The following is an 18,338-nucleotide window of genomic DNA, read 5'->3' on the forward strand; positions in this document are numbered from 1 at the left end:
TTGAACCACCAGCCTTCTGGTTAGCAGTCAAATGCCTTAGGCACTACGCCACCAGAGCTCCAATGCCATACATTAGAGCTCCTAAATTTACCCCTATTTTTTCTTTGATGAACTTTATAGTTTTAGATTTTACATTTAAGTCTTTGATCTATCTTGAGTTAGTTTTTGTGTATGGTGCTAGGTATGGATCTTGTTTCATTTTTCTGCAAACGAATATCCAGTTTTGCCGGCACCAATTGTTTAAAAGACTATCCCATTCCCATTTAATGGATTTTGGCCCTTTGTCAAAGATCAGCTGACCATAGGTGGATTGATCTGTTTCTGGGTTTTCATTTCTGTTCCACTGATCCATGTGTCTGTTGTTGCATCAATACCAGGCTGTTTCTATTACTGTGGCCATATAGAATGTTTTGAGATCGTGGAGTGTGAGACTTCCCACTTTGTTCTTTTTCTTCAGTAGTGCTTTGCTTATCCGAGGGCTCTTTCTTTTCCATATAAATGTAGTAGTTTTTCCATGTCCTTAGAGAATATTGATGGAATCTGGATCAAGATTGCATTGCACGTATAGATTGTTTTGGATAGTATTGACATTTTTACAAGGTTAAGTCTTCTATCTATGAGCATGGTATGTTCTTCCATTTATGTAGCTCTCTTACAGTTTCCTAAAGTAGTGTTTTGTACTTTTCTTTGTACAGGTCTTTTGTGTCCCTGGTTAGATTTATTCCCAAGTATTTTGTTTTTTTGTAGCTTTTATAAATAGTATTTATTTCCTTATGTCCTTTTCAGAGACCTCTTTTCTGGTGTTGTGGAATCCAACTGATTTTTGTATGTTTATCTTGTGTCCTGCCACTATGCTAAATCTTTTGATTAGTTCCAGTAGTTTTCTTGCCAAGTCTCTTGGGTTTTCTATGTATAGGATCGTATCATCTGCAGATACGGGTAGTTTTATTTCTTACTTACCAATTTGGATATCTTTGACTTCCCTTTCTTGCCTTATTGCCCTGACTAGGAGTTCCAATACAATGTTGAGTAGAAGTGATGGTAGAGGACATCCTGTCTGTTTCCTGTTCACAGGGGCAATGCTTTCAATCTCCCTCCTTTGAGAATAATGTTGGCTTTTAGTTTCATATATATGCTCTTTATTATGTTGAGGAATTTCCCTTGTATTCCAATTTTTCTGAGAGTTTTTATCAGGAATGGGTGGTGGATTCTATTAAATGCCTTTTGTGGTTATTTTCCTTATGTGATGGATTGTACTGATTGTTTTTCTAATTTTGAACTATCCTTGTGTACTTGGTATGAATCCACCTTGGTATGATGTATTACTTTTTTTGATATGTTGTTGGAGTCGCTTGGCTAGGATTTTGTTTAAGATTTTTTCATCTGTATTCATGAGCGATGTTGGTCTGTAGTTTTCATTTTCAGTGGTGTCTTTTGAGTCATGTGGTGCTGATGGAGATGAATGGGATTTGAAGCGTGATGGGATGAGACTTGATAGAAGAGAAGGGCGGTGTTGTAACCTTCAGTGGGTGGTCCAGTTTAGCAACTTCTTGGAGAATGATCTCTTGGGTTGCAGTATGTGAAGATAGGTGGCTGAAGCTTAGAGGTGGGACCACAGTAACCATGCCTTTATGCGGGCTTTGGTGGTGTAGTGCCTAAGGCATTTGACTGCTAACCAGAAGGTTGATGGTTCAAACCCACCAGCCACTTCTTGGAAGGAAGACTGTGTGTCTACTTCCACAGAGATAGTGCCTCAGAAACCCAAAGAGGGGTTGCTATGAGTTGGAATCGACTTGATGACAGTGAGTTTGGGTTGTCATCAAGAATCCATACCTGCTTGGTGTTCAGAAAGTATAAGGCACTCCTTCTTAAACTTTTCTCCCTGTATTAGTTTCCTAGGGCTGTTGCAACAAATATTAACTACTAGATGCCTTATAAGGAGCTCAGGTAGCATAGTGCCTAAGGCACTTGGCTGCTAACCAGAAGGCTGGTGGTTCAAACCCATCAGCCACTCCTCAGAAGGTAGGTTGGGCAGTCTACTTCCGTAGTGATACCACCTCGGAAACCCAAGGAGGGGTCACTGAGTTGGGTCCGACTCGATGGCACATAACAACAATAACAACAGATGGCTTATAAGAAGAGAAGTTTTACTGTCTCAGTTTTGGAGTCTAGCCAACCAAATCAATGGGTTGACTGGGCCATGCTTCCTTTGAAGCCTGTATGGGAAGATACTTCTTGTCTTTTCCAGCTTCTGGTAGCACCAGGTGTTCCTTGACTTGTAGATGCATCTTCATGTGGCCATCCTTCTTCCGTGTGTGTCTCTCTCTCTTCTCTTTTATAAGACAGCTCTCAGATTGGATTAGGACTCAGCCTACCCCAGAATGAGCTCATGTTAATATAACTGGTAACATCTTCAGAGACTGTTTTCAGACTAGATTACTTTCGTAGATACCAGGAGCTAGGACTTCACATCTCTTTTAGGGACACAATTCAATTTATAACACTCCAGAAGGAACCCTGGAGGGAGAGAAGGGTGAAGGGGTTACCCCTAGGAAGAAGTGTGGAAATGTTACCTGAAGAAGCCTCCTGCCAGCAAGAAGTTTCTTTGCTAATTTTGACATTTATTCAGTGTTGATTTTTTTAACTCCCCAATTTATTAAAACTTCAGGAAGGTGTGCTAGATTTTGCTGTGACTTTATGTACTCTTGGCACATCTTTGAGGTGCCACTCAGCTTTTCTCTCACTCAGATTGAGAAAGACCTTAGTTAGGCACACTGCTTGGAGTGGTGTTAGGCCTTTTCAGCAGTCTCAACAAGGGTGTTTAGGGAGTTGCCTTTGTTGTTTTTGTCATTTTACATGCCACTTCCTTCTTAGTTTATGGGAAATAAGCAACACAGGAGTGGCAGCCAGGTGTGAGCAATACAAGAAAACCTTCAATATAAGAGGATTTATTGCAGCTTTAAATGCTGCTTTATCCTTTTAGTTCATTTCCATTCAGCTCAAGTACTTATTGAACTCTAGCTGTGTCCCAAGGACCTCTGGTGGTGTAGTGGTTAAGCATTTCGCTGCTAACCAAAAGGTCACTGAACCCACCAGCTGCTCTGTGGAAGAAAGGTGAGACAGTTTGCTTGTGTAAAGATTTATGGTGTTGGAAAGCCAATGGGGTAGTTATGAGTTGGAATTGACTTGATAGCAGTGAGTCTGGAGCTGTATCTCAGGAACTACTGGGCATGAGGTATGTGAATATGACCAAGACACCATGCCTGCCCTCTGGTAACCTCTAGTCTGTTGGGGGCTAACAGTGCTAAGGGTGGTATAGTCACAGGGGATTAGAGTCCAGTGTAGAGCTGAGTAGCCAAAAAGAAACCAGTTGCCATTGAGTTTATTCTGACTCATAGTGACCACATGTGTGTCAGAGTAGACCTGTACTCCATAGAGTTTTAGTGGCTGATTTATCAGAAGCAATTCACCAGGCCTTTCTTTTAAGGTGTATCCAGGTGGACTTGAACCTCTAACCTTTTGGTTAGCAGCTGAGTGCTTAACTCTTTGCATCACCCAATGACTCTTGGAGAACTCACTTAGACCAGTATTTTTCAGATACAAGGTCTCAAGCCATTAGTGCTTTCTGAAAAATGTTGTATGATGTTCTCCTGGAAGAGACTGGTCACAGGTATGCAAGTGTCATCTCAGACATGTCTGGAAGACTCACTTAAGCTGAGCAGGGGCTAGCCAGGTCAGAGTAGTCTGGGAAATTCTTGGAGGAGGTGAAGAGATAGAGGCAAGCAGTTTGGTTCCTCTTCTCTTGGGTGAATCAGAGTTGCAAAGGTGGATCAGGGCAGGGGGAATGGAGTTTGCTTCGAATCCTGAGTTTAACTTGAGTACCTCTGCACTTTATGTTCTAAACTTTGGGAGGTATGGAAACTCCTGTTTCAAACCATCCTGCCTTCAGAGAGGTTCTTGGAGTCCCTGAGTTCTGAGGAGAAAGCTGGATAGAAAGAGTTCCTGTGCTCTGAGCCTTGGAGCATCTGACAGGCCACCATTTAATTGCAGTGAGAAACTACTGAGCAATGGGTGTCCCATGGAAAGGACTTTCCAACTAGTCCCTTTATAACACATACCTGTTAAAGACGAAGTGTGACCAGAGAGCTAAAATGAAGCAAATTTGCTTAATTGAATAATTTCATTTCTCAAAGTTATTAGGGCATATCTCATGGGCTCCAAACACCATTACTTCACAGATTTGTCATGATCATGACTGATATTTGTTTGGTAGAACTCTGTGTAATGTGCAGAGCAGCCCCAGTTGATGCTCATAACAGCCTTGTGCAGCGTTGTCTCCAGGTGTTCTCTCCATTTGCAGCTAAATGCCTTAACAACTGTGCAACTAGAGCTCCTTCTACCCTGAAAGCCCTCTTTTTAAAATTCGCTGGAATTTCCTTAGCTGGAAAGCCCCCTGTGTTAGAATGTGCTGTTGACCTTGCACTGGCCACTGAATCTCTGTCTTGGTATCAGTCCAGACTCTAACACAGTGGTTAAGGCATTTAGCTACTAACCAAAAGGTCAGTGGTTCAAACCTACCAGTGCTCCATGGGAGAAAGATGTGATAGTCTGCTTCCATAAGGATTTACAACCTTGGAAACCCTATGGGGCAACTCTATTCTGTCCTATATGGTCACTCTGAGTCAGAATCAATTCAATGGCAGTGGGTTTTTTTCAGGGTAGGGTATCATTTTCTGTGAAATTCACAGTGCTAAGTACCTGAGCATTAACTGTAGGAATAACATAATCTTAAATTATCTCTACAAATGACATATAAAAATCATGAAAGAAAGAAAATACTAACTTCATAGAGGACCACCCTAAAGAAAAACCCTATTCAAACATTTAGAGATTTTTTTAAACTAAAAAATAAGAACTATAGCTATTAATTACAAATAACTTAAATGATAATTGTATTGAAATAGTCTGAAGGTAAACACTATTGTACAACCAACGGTGTGCAATAGATGGTGTGTAACAGTGTACAAAAAATAGCCCAACATACTTTTAAAGCTAACAGTCTTTTGCTATTTTTGGAAGGAAATCTAGACCTAGAGAGATTAAGTGACTGGCAAAAGTCACGGAGGTGCTGAATCTGTAGAAATGGAGGGAATGGCAGAGATCATGGGAACCCTAAGGTCCTCAGTGCCATTGCTGGGACTAGAATCCAATTTCCTGACTCCTGGATCTTGGTTCTGTAGAGGTTCCAAGCTACTAGGGTTAACAAAATCTGAAACTCAGTTTCTGTTATTGCGTTTCTAATGATTCATAGGTATTTGTTTATTTGACAGATCTTTGTTCAACACTTCCTGTGTGCCTAATATAGTGCTTGGAATAAAGCAATAAAGTAGGGGGAAACGTGAACTCTGCTTTCACAGGTTATTGTCTGGCCTGGGAAATCTTACCTTGGCAAAGTCACTAGAATGGTGTTTACCTTTGGGCTATCTCTGAACGTTAATGATTGTAATTTACATTATTTGTAATGGATAATGACACGTTTGATTTTTTAGTAAATAATCCTAAAATGTTAGAACAGGACTTTTTTGTTCTTTTGTTAATTTTTTTCCCTTTCATAGTTCATCATACTCATCAACATTATTCCTTACATACTTGTTGTCATTCTAGAGTACAACAGCTTCTCCCCCATTTGTATAGCAGTGAGAATTCATGGATTCTTTTTTTATTTAGTGGTTCCGATTCATTACTGTGATACTCAGATTATCCCAGATTTGTTTAGTGGCAGCTCTTTTGAGTACACTTCTGTGCCCCTTGCAACATCTTCATGATTCTTCAAGTTCATCCTTATATTGTGGTGCAAAAAGATGTTCCAGGTTCATCTTATGTTTTCTCTGCCCCAACTTTGGAGTCTGCCATTTCTTCAAGGGGCCCTGCCTCGTTCCTTTTAGGGGAGAATGGTATTAAGAAACTCAGTTCTAGGGGCGGAGTGCCATCTGCTACTGATGTATCACTGCTTCTAGGCCCTTAGTGGACAAAGCTAGAGAATGGTGTGTGTGAGCACATATGCAATTTTTTCTATACATCTATATAGGTAGTCCCTGAGTCATCACCTAGTTATAATGAACTGCTCTTACAATATGTATGTATATATTAAAATATATCTGTAAATTTATTCATAGTGTTTCCAATCCTCAAAGAAAAAGAAAGATTCTATTTATAAAGATACTCATGATAAAAGGCAATAATAATGAAAGTTTAAAAAATAAAGTAAGAGGTATTCAACTTACGGAAGAACCGATTATGATGGAGTTGTTGGAAGGGAACTCTGGCATAAGTTTAAGATTATCTGTATATTTAAAATACAGAGTTTTAAAAAAATCCATAAAGGTAGGATTCTAAGTAGATACAAATGTGTGCGATTTTGAATATTATCATTCCATTTTCCTCTCAATTTTTAACAGGTGGCTAAACCCCTTGTTTAAAATTGGTCATAAACGGAGATTAGAAGAAGATGACATGTATTCAGTGCTTCCTGAAGATCGCTCAAAACATCTTGGAGAAGAGTTGCAAGGGTAAGCAAGAGGTAGCGAAGAGAAGGGTAAGGAAGAATGAGAATTTATGTGTGTAGCTAATGGCTTGGAATGGCTTTTGTCTTCCTGGTTCTCTTAGCTGTCCTTTAGGCCCTTCTGGAGACTGGTTCCCCTAGAATTCCACATTCCCTTTCCTTTGGGCTGTCCCCGGCATAGCCTACTTAGGTGACCTGAGAGAAACCTTTGCCCAGCAGCAGAGGCCCTGGATGCTCAGAATTTGTCCCAAGGGGGTGGTATCACTGGAGGAAGTTGTCTGTCTTGTTTGTACTACTCTCTGCCCTTTTGGGATACTCAGGTGCAAGAAATCACACAGAATTTTGCAATAACTTGTTTCCCAAGACTAGAGACCTCCCCTCAAGGCCTGTTTTTCTGGTGCTACAGATTCCATGTGGTGCACCTTTCAGGTACCCTGCGGACAACTAGTTTGCATGTATGGAGTAATCATAAAGTATCCTGTAATAAATGCTTGTCTCTCTTCCTGCTATATCCCCCTTTTACTGCATGCTGTTCTTTACTATGCTTTGTTTTTCATTGTAGGTACTGGGATAAAGAAGTTTTAAGAGCTGAGAAAGAGGCACGGAAGCCTTCTTTAACAAAAGCAATCATAAAGTGTTACTGGAAATCTTACTTAGTTTTGGGAATTTTTACATTAATTGAGGTAAATGCTTTTACATAGTGAATTGTTTTTTTTAGTTATACATGCATTAAAAATGCTAGTTAGAATTGGCATTAAAATACGTGGGGATTCTTGGTGAGAGAGGATGCCAGATAGGGGTTGAAAACATTTTAAGGATCTAGGATAAAACGTGTTTAGGAAGCATGATTGAATTCAGCAGTTGTGTTTCTCTTTAGAATGGATAAATATTTACAAGAGTTTAATGACCGAATCTCAGGGGGAGATTATTATTGTTTCTAACCAATTAAAATATAGTGTTGTAAAAGGATAGCACTGGAAATAAAAAGGACTTTATACTGTGTGAGGACATTGCTGATGCTCAGTAAATGTAAAAGCCAAGCGTAATCCTTGACCAAAAGGTCTAGAACGTTAAGGAATGAATATGTGCCTTGTGGTTTGGAGGAAGTAAATTTGGATCAGAGCCTAGAATAATATAGGACATTTTACAGGTACTCAACAAGTACTTGTTAAGTTGACCATGCCAAATCTGATAAATGCTTTCCCAAGAAGGTATTGTTACCTCTTCTTATCCAGAGATGTAGAACCTGGGGCACTGTGCCTGGGCTGGCTCTGGTATCCTACAGGGTGGAGCTGGCTGGAGCTCCCAAGAGCACACACTTCTTTGGGCTGTACCCTGCAATGCTGGGCTGGACACTAGTAGCTACACCCCTTTCTGTGGAGGAGGTCCTGGCTTCACCATGAATGCTAGTCATTTTCGGACTTCATACTCTACCCATTTTGGTTTCTTGTCTTTGATTGTTGAGGTGGCTTGCTGGTGGGAAGGTGGGCTCTTTATAGCTTGGTATTGCACAGTGTAGAAATGGACATGCAGTGGAAAACCAAAGATGGAAAGCCATTAGGTCATTTGCCTGTTTTAGCTTGAAGGGCTTCAATCATAGTCTTCCAGCAAGACAGTGTTCTTTCTGGGAGCACAGTGCCAGTTAGTGTACCAGTTTTAGTCATTGGCCTACTAGAGGGGATGCTGAAAATCCTCCTGAGTGGCTTGTACTCTTTGTACTCTTAGTACCGCATTGGTGGCCCTGGGAGTACATGACTGTAGTGGAGATAGAAGTTAAAAATTGCTACAAGACGTGAAATTTCAGTGAGTTGTCATAATGCATTTTGCTTGGTTGGATAGACCCATTGTTTTGTATGTGGGAGGTATAGTTCTCATTTAAAATGCTTTCTTTGTATGTGAGCCAGGACAAGAACAGATGTATGCACACCCATGCTCATTGTAGCACTATTTACAATAGCAAAAAGATGGAAACAACCTAGGTACCTATCAACAGTAGAATGGATAACCAAACTGTGGTGCATGCACACAATTGAATACTATGCAACTGTAAACAATAACATAGAATCTGCAAAACACTGCATAACGTGGATGAACTTGGAGGACATTATGCTGAGTGAAATAAGTCAATCATAGAAGGACAAATATTGTATTAGTCCATTATTGTAAAAAGTCAAGGGAAGGTTTATATATGGAAGGAAATTTTCTTTGTTGGTTACTGGGGCGGGGAGGGGAGGGGAGGGGACACTGTTAGATAGGTATAGACAAGTATTGATTTAAGTGAAGAGAAGGGCAGTGTACCAAATATGAATGATCAGCACAGTGGCACTGAGGAAGAGGAAGACATAGAGAGGTGCATGGGAGGTACAGACAACAAAAATGAACCCTTTTGCATATATAGTACTGCATTGTCTGTAAAGGCAAACATTGATCTATGGGTGGATAGATGGGTAGACAGGCTGAATTATTAGGTATGTCTGTGTAGGTGGGATTGTGCCTGTGACCATGTATAGGGTTGGAAGACAACGTTTCTACAAGTGTTTCTGTATGTTCTATAAGGATGTCCAGGTATATAGTAGAGCTGACAAAGGATAAGGTTGTAGTCACTTCAGGGCACAGCCAGCTACCTAGAGGGAGTAAGTAGTTGGACCTGTGGGCTCAGGACCATAGTCGCAGGGGACATCCATAACATACTACACAAAAACATTGTTCCACATCCTACTTTGGTGAGTAGCAACTGGGATCTTAAAAGCTTGCAAGTGGCCATCTAGATGCAGTGATGGGTCTCTCCTCATCCAGAACAAAGAAGAATGGAGAAAATCAAAGATGTGTGGAAACAATTAGTCCAAGTGACTGGTACACCAGGCAGTTCTCAGCCTATATGACTGTGAGACCAGAAAAACTAGATGGTGCCTGGCTACCACTGTCAACCACTTGGAGGGGGATCTATGTAGGAGATCTTAGACAGAATGTGAGAACAATGTGGAATAAAACTCAAAATCATTAAAAAAAAAAAGGACTAGTTTTGCTGGTCTGATAGAGCCAGATGGAACCACTGAGACTATGGCTCCTAGCTCTCCTTTAGGTCTGGAATTGAACTCAGTCCTGTGGCTGCCAGCCAAACAACAAACAGGCATATGAGCTGAACATTTACATTAGGTAGATACACTCCTTGGAGAGATCAATTGTGGGAGAATAGAAGGGCTGTGTATGCACAGGGAGACAGCTCAGGAGGCAGGAGTGCATGGGAGGGAAGGACACAGGGAAGAGGTAACTATAGGAAGGAGGTAAGAGGGGAGCTGTTGCATTGTGGGAAATTGCAGTCAATGTCATGAGACAAAGTGTATGTGAGCTGCTGTATGGAAAGTGAATTTGCTCTGTAAACTTTCACTTAAATCACAATTAAAAAAAAAATTTTTTTTTCTTTGTATTGTGGCCACTGAGATCAGTGGGTAGATAGGTAGATAGGTAAACTTTCCATAGCAAAAAGATGGAAACAACCTAGGTGTCCATCAACTGAGGAATGGATAACCAAACTATGTAACATACATACAATGGAATACTATGCAACCATAAACAATAACATAGGATCTGCAAAATTCACAAAAAACACTGCATAACTTGGAGGACATTATGCTGAGTATGAAACTAGAGAAAACCAATAGGCTCTGTTAGGTAATAGGCAAGTGGATAGTGTTGGGAGGTTGAAGTTCTCATTGATGACAGAAGGGTGCTGGTTAGTGTGCCAGAGAGGCATTCATGTCAGAATGTCACCTTTGCGAGGGTACCTACCATCACCTATATACGGCTGTGGGTTTGCTAAGTGGTACATTGGAGATAACAGCAAGTGGGATTGACTTTGGGAGAGGATGTAGGATTCCCTCAGGGTGTTCTACATGGTCACAGTGAGTCTCAGATTGAAATGAACACAGGAGCAAGGTGGTGTTATCGTAGCCTTTGTATGCAAGTTTTCTTGGCCATATGTGACTATTGGACCTCTTAGAGCAGAGCAACTTGTCAGGATTCTGCATGGCACCTTGTGTGCCAATAGTGCATGCGAGGTGTCCGGTTAGGTGTAGGCAGGAATGAGTGGCTTCAGAGTTTAATGTTGGATCATCTCCTAGAGCAGACCTCCCTCTGCTGCCTGTGGTTCTTTAGTTTGTCTGTGTATTCAGGGCCCTAACAAATTGAAAACAGATGATCTCAAAACGTGGTCCATCTGGCTGAGTTTGAACTGAGCTTCTGGATTTTTCTCACTGTCATGAGCTGTTGGCTCCTTGAGGTGGAGTCTCTAAGCCCCAGATAGTAATTAGATCCCATCTCAAATTGAGCTGCAGGTCTTGGCTGGGGTTCAGGGAAGGCCAGGATTGAAGTCAAACTAAATAAGGGTACATCTAGTAGACTATTATGGCTTCTTTTTCATTTGGTTTTTAAATGATAATGTGTTTCTGATGAAAGTTTACGCAGCAAATTAGGTTCCCATTTAACAGTTTTCTGTAATCTAGTTTCATTGCCCCCCTTACCGATTCATCTTTGCTTTAGAGTAAATGTTGATCCTTAGGTCTCATATACCAAAACCAAACCAAAGCAGACTCACTGCCATCAAGTCGATTCCAACTCCTAGCGACCCCTTGGTGTTTCTGAGGTGGTAAATCTTTATGGTAGTAGATTGCCCAGTCTTCCTTCTGGCTGGTGGGTTTAGAACCACCAGCTTTCTGGTTAGCAATCAAATGCCTTAGGCACTACGCCACCAGAGCGCTTTATGTTATTGTTGTTGTTATGTGCCTTCGAGTCAGACCTGATTCATAATGACCCCTCCTTGGGTTTCCGAGGCGGTATCACTGTGGAAGTAGATTGCCCAACCTTCCTTCTGAGGAGTGGCTGATGGGTTTGAACTGCCAGGTTTCTGGTTAGCAGTCAAGTGCCTTAGGCATTATGCTACCAGAGCTCCCTAGAGATGATTTTAAAGGAGCACAGTGCTCGTGGCTGATATTCTTTATTTTATGAGCCAATTTGTTATTTAGCTGAAGTGATCTCCAGGAGTAGTTTTGTTCAAAGTTTAAAGGGAATCTCAGAGCAGTAGTCTTGGGGGGAAGTCCTCTCGTCTCAGTTGGTCCAGCAAATCTGGACTTCTTAAGAATTTAAGGTGTGTTCCACATTTTTCTCCCATTCTATCAGGGTCTATCTATTGTGGCCCTGATTAGATCAGTAGGTAGTGGTAACTGTTTGTTCTGGTCTTGTTCTTGTGGGCTTCAGGTAGATCAGACTGTGGTTCATGTAGGTTATTAGTAGGCTGTTAATAGACTCTGAGTCTTTGGTTTCCTTTTTTCTCTTTTGCTCCTGATGAGCAGACTAATAGCTGTATCTGAGATGGCTGCTCACAAGCTTTTAAGACCCCAGCTGCTACTCACAGATTAGAGTGTGGAACTATAGAATTTACAAATTCTGTTATGCCAGTTGAATGAGTTGTCTCAGGAGTCTGTAGTCCTAAGCCTTTGAACCCATGAAACCACTCCCACGAAGTGTTTGGTTATGTCTAAGAAGTATCTGTAACTGTCCCCTATGTACTTTATTATACATATGAATGTATGTGCATATTCATACATATGTGTATAGCTATACCTACACATAGACATACACACACACACACACACATATGTTTATACACACACATATCTATTTACATATATACATACCTACTACACATACATGCAGGCATACCTACATATATAACCACATACATACGTTTTGGTTGTTAATTGCAAAATTGTATATGTTATTTAAAAACAAAACAAACAAAACAAAAACAACCCAACTCATCGCTGTTGAGTCGATTATGACTCATAGTGACCCTTCCTTGGGTTTCTGAGGTGGTATCTCTACAGAAGTAGATTGCCCAGTCTTCCTTCTGAGGAGTGGCTGGTGGGTTTGAACTGCCAGCCTTCTGGTTAGCAGTCAAATGCCTTAGGCACCAAAAATGTCCCTTATTCTTGTGTTCTTCTTAATGACATCATTACTGTGGTAGTTAAGGTTGTTTGTCACCTTGGCTGGGCTTGGTTGAGTTGCTGGGCAGCTGGTGGTAGTTATTCCCCATGATGAGACAGACAGTCAACTGTGTGGTGGGATCTACCACAAGCAGCTGAGTAGCTACTTTAGGGTTGCGGTCTGCTTCCCATACATAAGCAGCAGCTTTAGGAATGGTCTGTAGCTTATGGCACGCTTGAACCCTGCATGTAGCAGTGTCATCGTTCAGCAGTCTGCTGTGCTCTCCTGATCTTGGGACTTTTAATGGACTTGAATTAATGGCCTGCCATATGGTTTGGTAATATTGCTACTGTGCCATTTTACTTGTCAACCTTGAGTTTTTCAGCCTCAGCAGCCAGCAGCTAAGTGAAGAAAAGCCTCCAGCTTTAGTGGGCTGGGAGTAGGAGGCAGAGCTGAAGCCCAAGGTTGAGGGGCTTTCACCCAGTCCCTAGAGCTTGGCACTTTGAACTTGGACTCAAAGCCTCCAAATTGTAAGAATAAACTCCTGTTTGTTAAAGCCATCCTGTTTGTGGTATATTGTCAGAGTGGTACTAGGTAACCAGAACAATTACCTTGGTCATTCTGTGCACACTTCATCCACATTTGGCATTACCTTCCTTATTACCAAAAATAGCATGTCCGCTATCTAAAGAGTGATTTCATGTCTATCCCTATTGGCTTTTCTTTTCTTTTTTTTTTAAGTTTATTTTTCTTTATTGTGATTTGGATGAAGATTTACAGAGCAAATTCACTTTCCATACAGCAGTTCACACACACTTTGTCTGATGACATTGACCACAGTTTACCACAATGCAACAGCTCCCCTCCCACCTCCTCCCCCCAGTTACCTCTTCCCAGTTTCCATTCCTCCATGCACTCCTGCCCTCTGAGCTTTTTCCCTGTGCATAAGCAGCCCTTCTTTCTCCCATGATTGTTCTCTCCAAGGAGTGTATCTACCTCAGGTAAATGTTCAACTCATATGCCTGTCTTTTGTTTGGCTGGAAACCACAGGTATGGGTTCAATTCCAGACCTGAAGGGCAGCTAGGGGCCATAGTCTCAGTGGTTCCATCAGACTCTGTCGGACCAGCAAACCTGGTCCCCACCTTTTTTTTTTTTTTTTTTTTTTTTTGCCTCCAAATGATTTTGAGTTTTGTTCCACATTGTTCTCCCTCTCAATGCAGGATCTCCTACATCCCTTCCAAGTGGATGGCAGTGGTAGCTGGGCACCATCTAGTTCTTCTGGTCTCATAGTTGTATAGGTTGCAGATCGGATGGTGTACCAGTTGCTAGGACTGATTGTTTCCATTAATTTTGGTTTTCTTCTTTCTTCTTGACGAGGAGAGACCCGATGTTGCATCTAGATGGCAGCTTGCTAGCTTTTAAGATCCCAGTCGCTACTCGCCAAAGTAGTAGATGGAACAATGTTTTGTATAGTATGTTATGCCAATTGAGCTTGATGTCCCCTGCGACTATGGTCCCAAGCCCGCAGGATCAACTACTCGGTCCCTCTGGGTAGCTGGCTGTGACCAAGCAATGACCATAACCTTGCCCCTTGTCAGCTCTACTATACACCTGGGAATTCTGATCATTCACATGAACTTATAGGCCCATTGTCTGCCAATCCTATATATGATCTTGGATACACTCCCCATTTAGACATACCTAATTGTTTAGCTTGTTCACCTATCTATCCGTCCATATACCCATGTTTGCTTTCACTGACAACTCAGTACTGTATATGCAAAAGGGTTCATATTTGTTGTCTGTACTGCCCATGTAACTCTCTATGTCTTTCTCATCCTCAATGCTGCCATATTGGTCACTCACATTTGGTACACTGCCCTTCTCTTCACCCAAATCAATATTTATCACTATCTATCTAACAGTGTTCCCTCCCCTCCCCTCCCGCCCCTGGTAACCAACAAAGAAAATGTCTTCCAATAGATAAACCTTTCCTTAACTTTTACAATAATGGACTAATACAATATTTGTCCTTTTGTGACGGACTTATTTCACTCAGCATAATGTCCTCCAAGTTCATCCACGTTATGCGGTGTTTTGCAGATTCTACATTATTCTTTAGCATTGCATAGTATTCCATTGTGTTATTTTGAGTTTTGTTTCACATTGTTCTTCCTCTCTATCAAGGATCTCCTACATAGATCCCCTTCCAAGTGGATGACACTGGTAGCCAGGCACCATCTAGTTCTTCTAGTCTCGTAGTCGTATAGGCTGCAGATCAGATGGTGTACCTACCGGTCGCTGGGACTAATTGTTTCCATGAATTTTGGTTTTCTTCATTCTTCTTTGCTCTGGACAAGGAGGGACCCATCATTGCATCTAGATGGCAGCTTGCTAGCTTTTAAGATCCCAGTTGCTACTCGCCTATTGACTTTTCTTTTAGGAGGTTGTTCTTTGTGGAATTGTGGTAGAATAGTGGTGAGTAGATCACTTGGTTTTCATACTCAGTAATAGGAGTAGTAATAGTAAGTACTTGAAAAATATTATATGCCAGGAACTACTGTGAGTACTTTATATGTAATATTACTGTTATTCCTGTAGCTAACTTAGTGAGGTAGGTATTTTTATTATCCCCATTTTAAAAAAGATGACATTGACTGCCAAGTAGGTATATAAGGTTCACATAGACCAGTAAATGACAGAGCAGAGCTTCAGTGTCCGACACTCTGACTTAAGAGCGTAACCATCCCTATTTACTGATACTCGTTATCCTGGGCACATCCTGAGAACTTTTTGTGTTTGGGTTCTCTCACACATATTTCTTGAATTTGGTTTACAGATAATAAAGTAGGAGACTAATAACTCCCTAGAACAAGGGAGCATGGCTGTAATAGTTAGACTGGGGATTGTATATTAAGACTAGAAAACATGCCCAGGTAATTGCATCTCGTAGGGCTAGAGAGTCAAACATATTGGTGAGAAGTGTCTAGCACATTGAATTAAGGTAGTGGCACCATGATGTATGCAGGTTGACCAGGGACCTTTTTTTAAATTCTTTTTTATTGTGATTTGGGTGAAAGTATACAGAACAAATTCATTTTCTATATGGCAGTTTATACATATTTTGTTTCATGACATTGACTGCAATTCCCCACGATGTAACAGCTTTCTTTCCACTTCCCTGAGCTGTCTCCCTGTGTAAACACTGACCTTCTGTTCTCCCACGATTGGTGGCTCTAAGGAGTGTATCTACCTAATGTAAATGTTCACTCATATGCCTGTGAGAAGTGAAATTTTTAACAGCTACTTAGAAAACTTGGTTTTTATAATGACGTTTCACAAGTGTTCTTGCTCTGCTAGGATTGTCTATAAGGAACAATGATGTTTTTGAGCCCTTTGTGAAAACCAGTCTCTTTGCCATTAAGAATGGAATAGAACACTTCCCAGGACTTTAATATAATAAAAGTAATCATAGCTTACACTTCCATCTGTGATGTGCTATGATTTTCAGCTCATTTAGTTAAATTTCATTCAGTTAAATTTCATTAAACAAGTAGACGAGGCAAGTATTTTCATGGATAAGGATGCAGAGTTGTAGGAGGGGATGTAATGTGCTTAGAGTAATATGGCTTGTAGGTGGAAGACCTGGTTTCTGGCACCAAATATTATCATTCCTAGGTCTTTGCATATGTCATAATGCTTTCTCTTCTTCCATGGCCCCAACTGAAGGGACAGAGAGGTGGTGTAAAAGAAGTAAAAATAAAAAAAAAAAAATTATTTTAAATTTTATTGTGATTTAGGTGAAAGTTTACAGAGCAAATTCATTTTCCATACTGTAGTTCACATAACACTTTGTATGTTGTTACTCCAGCTATATAGGTACCTCAAGTCAGATGCTTGACCCCAGGACTGAGCTTTAGAGTGAGTGTTTTCTTTCTTAGGTTTTTAAGAAAATGTCAAAAGGCAAAAATAGAATAGGATAGTGAATCCCTCTATTCTATGTACCTCAAACTCAGCTTCAGAAATTGCCTTGGAAGAAAGATTGGGCAATCTACTTCTGTAGCGATAGCACCTTGGAAACCCAGGGAGCGGTTGCTATGAGTCAGGACTGACTCAACGGCAGTGAGTTTGGTGTGGTTTGGTATTCTATGTACATCAAACTCAGCTTCAGTAATTATTAGCTTATGGCCAGTTTTGTTTCATCTGATCCTCTAATCATCACCTTCAAGATTATTTTGAAGCCCTTCCTTTATTATTTTATCATACTATTTTATCTATAAATATCTTTGTATGTATCTTGAAAAGATATGGCATCCTTTTCCTATATAATCAGAATGCTGTTATTATGCATAAAAGTTAACACTAATACTTGAATATCAGCAATAGCCAGCCAATGTTTATATTCTCTCTCTCTCTCTCTCTCTCTATGTACTTTTTAATATGAATCCATATCCAAATACTGATAATTTCTTATATAGGTTCCTTTTTAATCTCTCCCTCTCTGCTAGTTAGTTATTTTCTAATGAAGAAACCAGGTTGTTTGTCCTGTAAAAATTTTCGTAGTCTGGATTTGGCTAATTATACCCCTCTTGTATCATTAAACCACTATCCACTCCACGGAAGGAACAGTGGGCAATTTGTTACTTCTGGAAAGATTTACTGCCTTGAAAACCCAAAGGTGGTCGCTATGAGTTAGAATCGACTCAATGGCAGTGAGATTTTTTTTTTTTTTTGTATCATTAAAAGAGCCCTGGTGGCACAGTGCTTAAAGTGCTCAACTGAAAACTAAAGGGTTGGCAGTTGGAACCCACCAGTTACTCTACAGGAGGAAGATGTGGCAGTCTGCTTCCATAAAGATTTACAGCCTTGGAGACCCTATGGGGCAGTTCTACTTTGTCCTGTAGGATCACTATGAGTTGGAATTGAATTGTGGCAGTGGGTTTGGCTTGGATTGTGTCATTTAACATTTTCCTCTGGCACCTGAAATTGGTAGTTAGATCTAGAGCTTGATCTGATAAAGATATTATTCTCCATGCTGACCTGCCTGCGCCACCCGCCTCCTCCCCAACACCTTTGGCAGGACTGCTTTGTATGCAGGGTTTTGTACCTTCACAAGGAGGCATATAACATCTGATTGCCATTTTTTGTGTGATTTAGGAACTATTCATGATCATTGCTTCTTGTTGTTGTTGTTGTTGTGTGCCGTCGAGTCGGCCCCGACTCATAGCGACCCCTCCTTGGGTTTCCGAGGCAGTATCACTACAGAAGTAGGATTGCCCAACCTTCCTTCTGAGGAGTGGCTGGTGGGTTTGAACCGCCAGCCTTCTGGTTAGCAGTCAAGTGCTTTAGCCACTATGCTACCAGAGCTCCTGATCATTGCTTAGATCCTTTAATTCATGAGGGGGTGCAAATGGTGAGATTCTAATTCTTTCTTTCCTTCTTCATTTATTAGCTGAAATATTTCCATCAGAAGGAACTTTCTCATTGTTAATTATTTGTTTGCCCTGAGGTACAGTTCATCTAGGAAAGGCAGAACAAATTCTTAATTTTTACACTTTTTAAAATCTAAACTAATTTTCAAAATAATGAGCATTATCCTCTAGGGCTAATGAAGTTTTTGTTAAGTGGTTTTTCTGAGTATCATTATGGGCTCATATGTGTAGACATTTCTGATGTTTTAGTCCACTACAATTGATATTCCATGCCGAACTTTAGCCATCTTTGCCCAGTGGAAGTTTATTCAAGTTGGCTCCTGAGGTGTTTTGTTTTGGTTACTCTAGCCATCTTTGATAG

General features: G+C 40.8%; 1 protein-coding gene across 1 annotated transcript in view; it reads left to right on the forward strand.

Annotated features, from left to right (window-relative positions):
* Positions 1-18,338, forward strand: part of ABCC4 (ATP binding cassette subfamily C member 4) — a 441,806-nt gene that overhangs the window by 79,068 nt on the left and 344,400 nt on the right. Inside the window, exons 2-3 of the mRNA XM_007944012.1 lie at positions 6,459-6,569; positions 7,125-7,245. Coding sequence (XP_007942203.1) covers positions 6,459-6,569; positions 7,125-7,245 — 232 coding nt within the window. The remainder of the gene's footprint in view (positions 1-6,458; positions 6,570-7,124; positions 7,246-18,338) is intronic.

The sequence above is a fragment of the Orycteropus afer genome, unplaced genomic scaffold (genome assembly GCF_000298275.1).
Source record: "Orycteropus afer afer isolate SDZICR_OR568_19922 unplaced genomic scaffold, OryAfe1.0 scaffold00117, whole genome shotgun sequence".
NCBI classification, from domain to species: Eukaryota; Metazoa; Chordata; class Mammalia; order Tubulidentata; family Orycteropodidae; genus Orycteropus; species Orycteropus afer.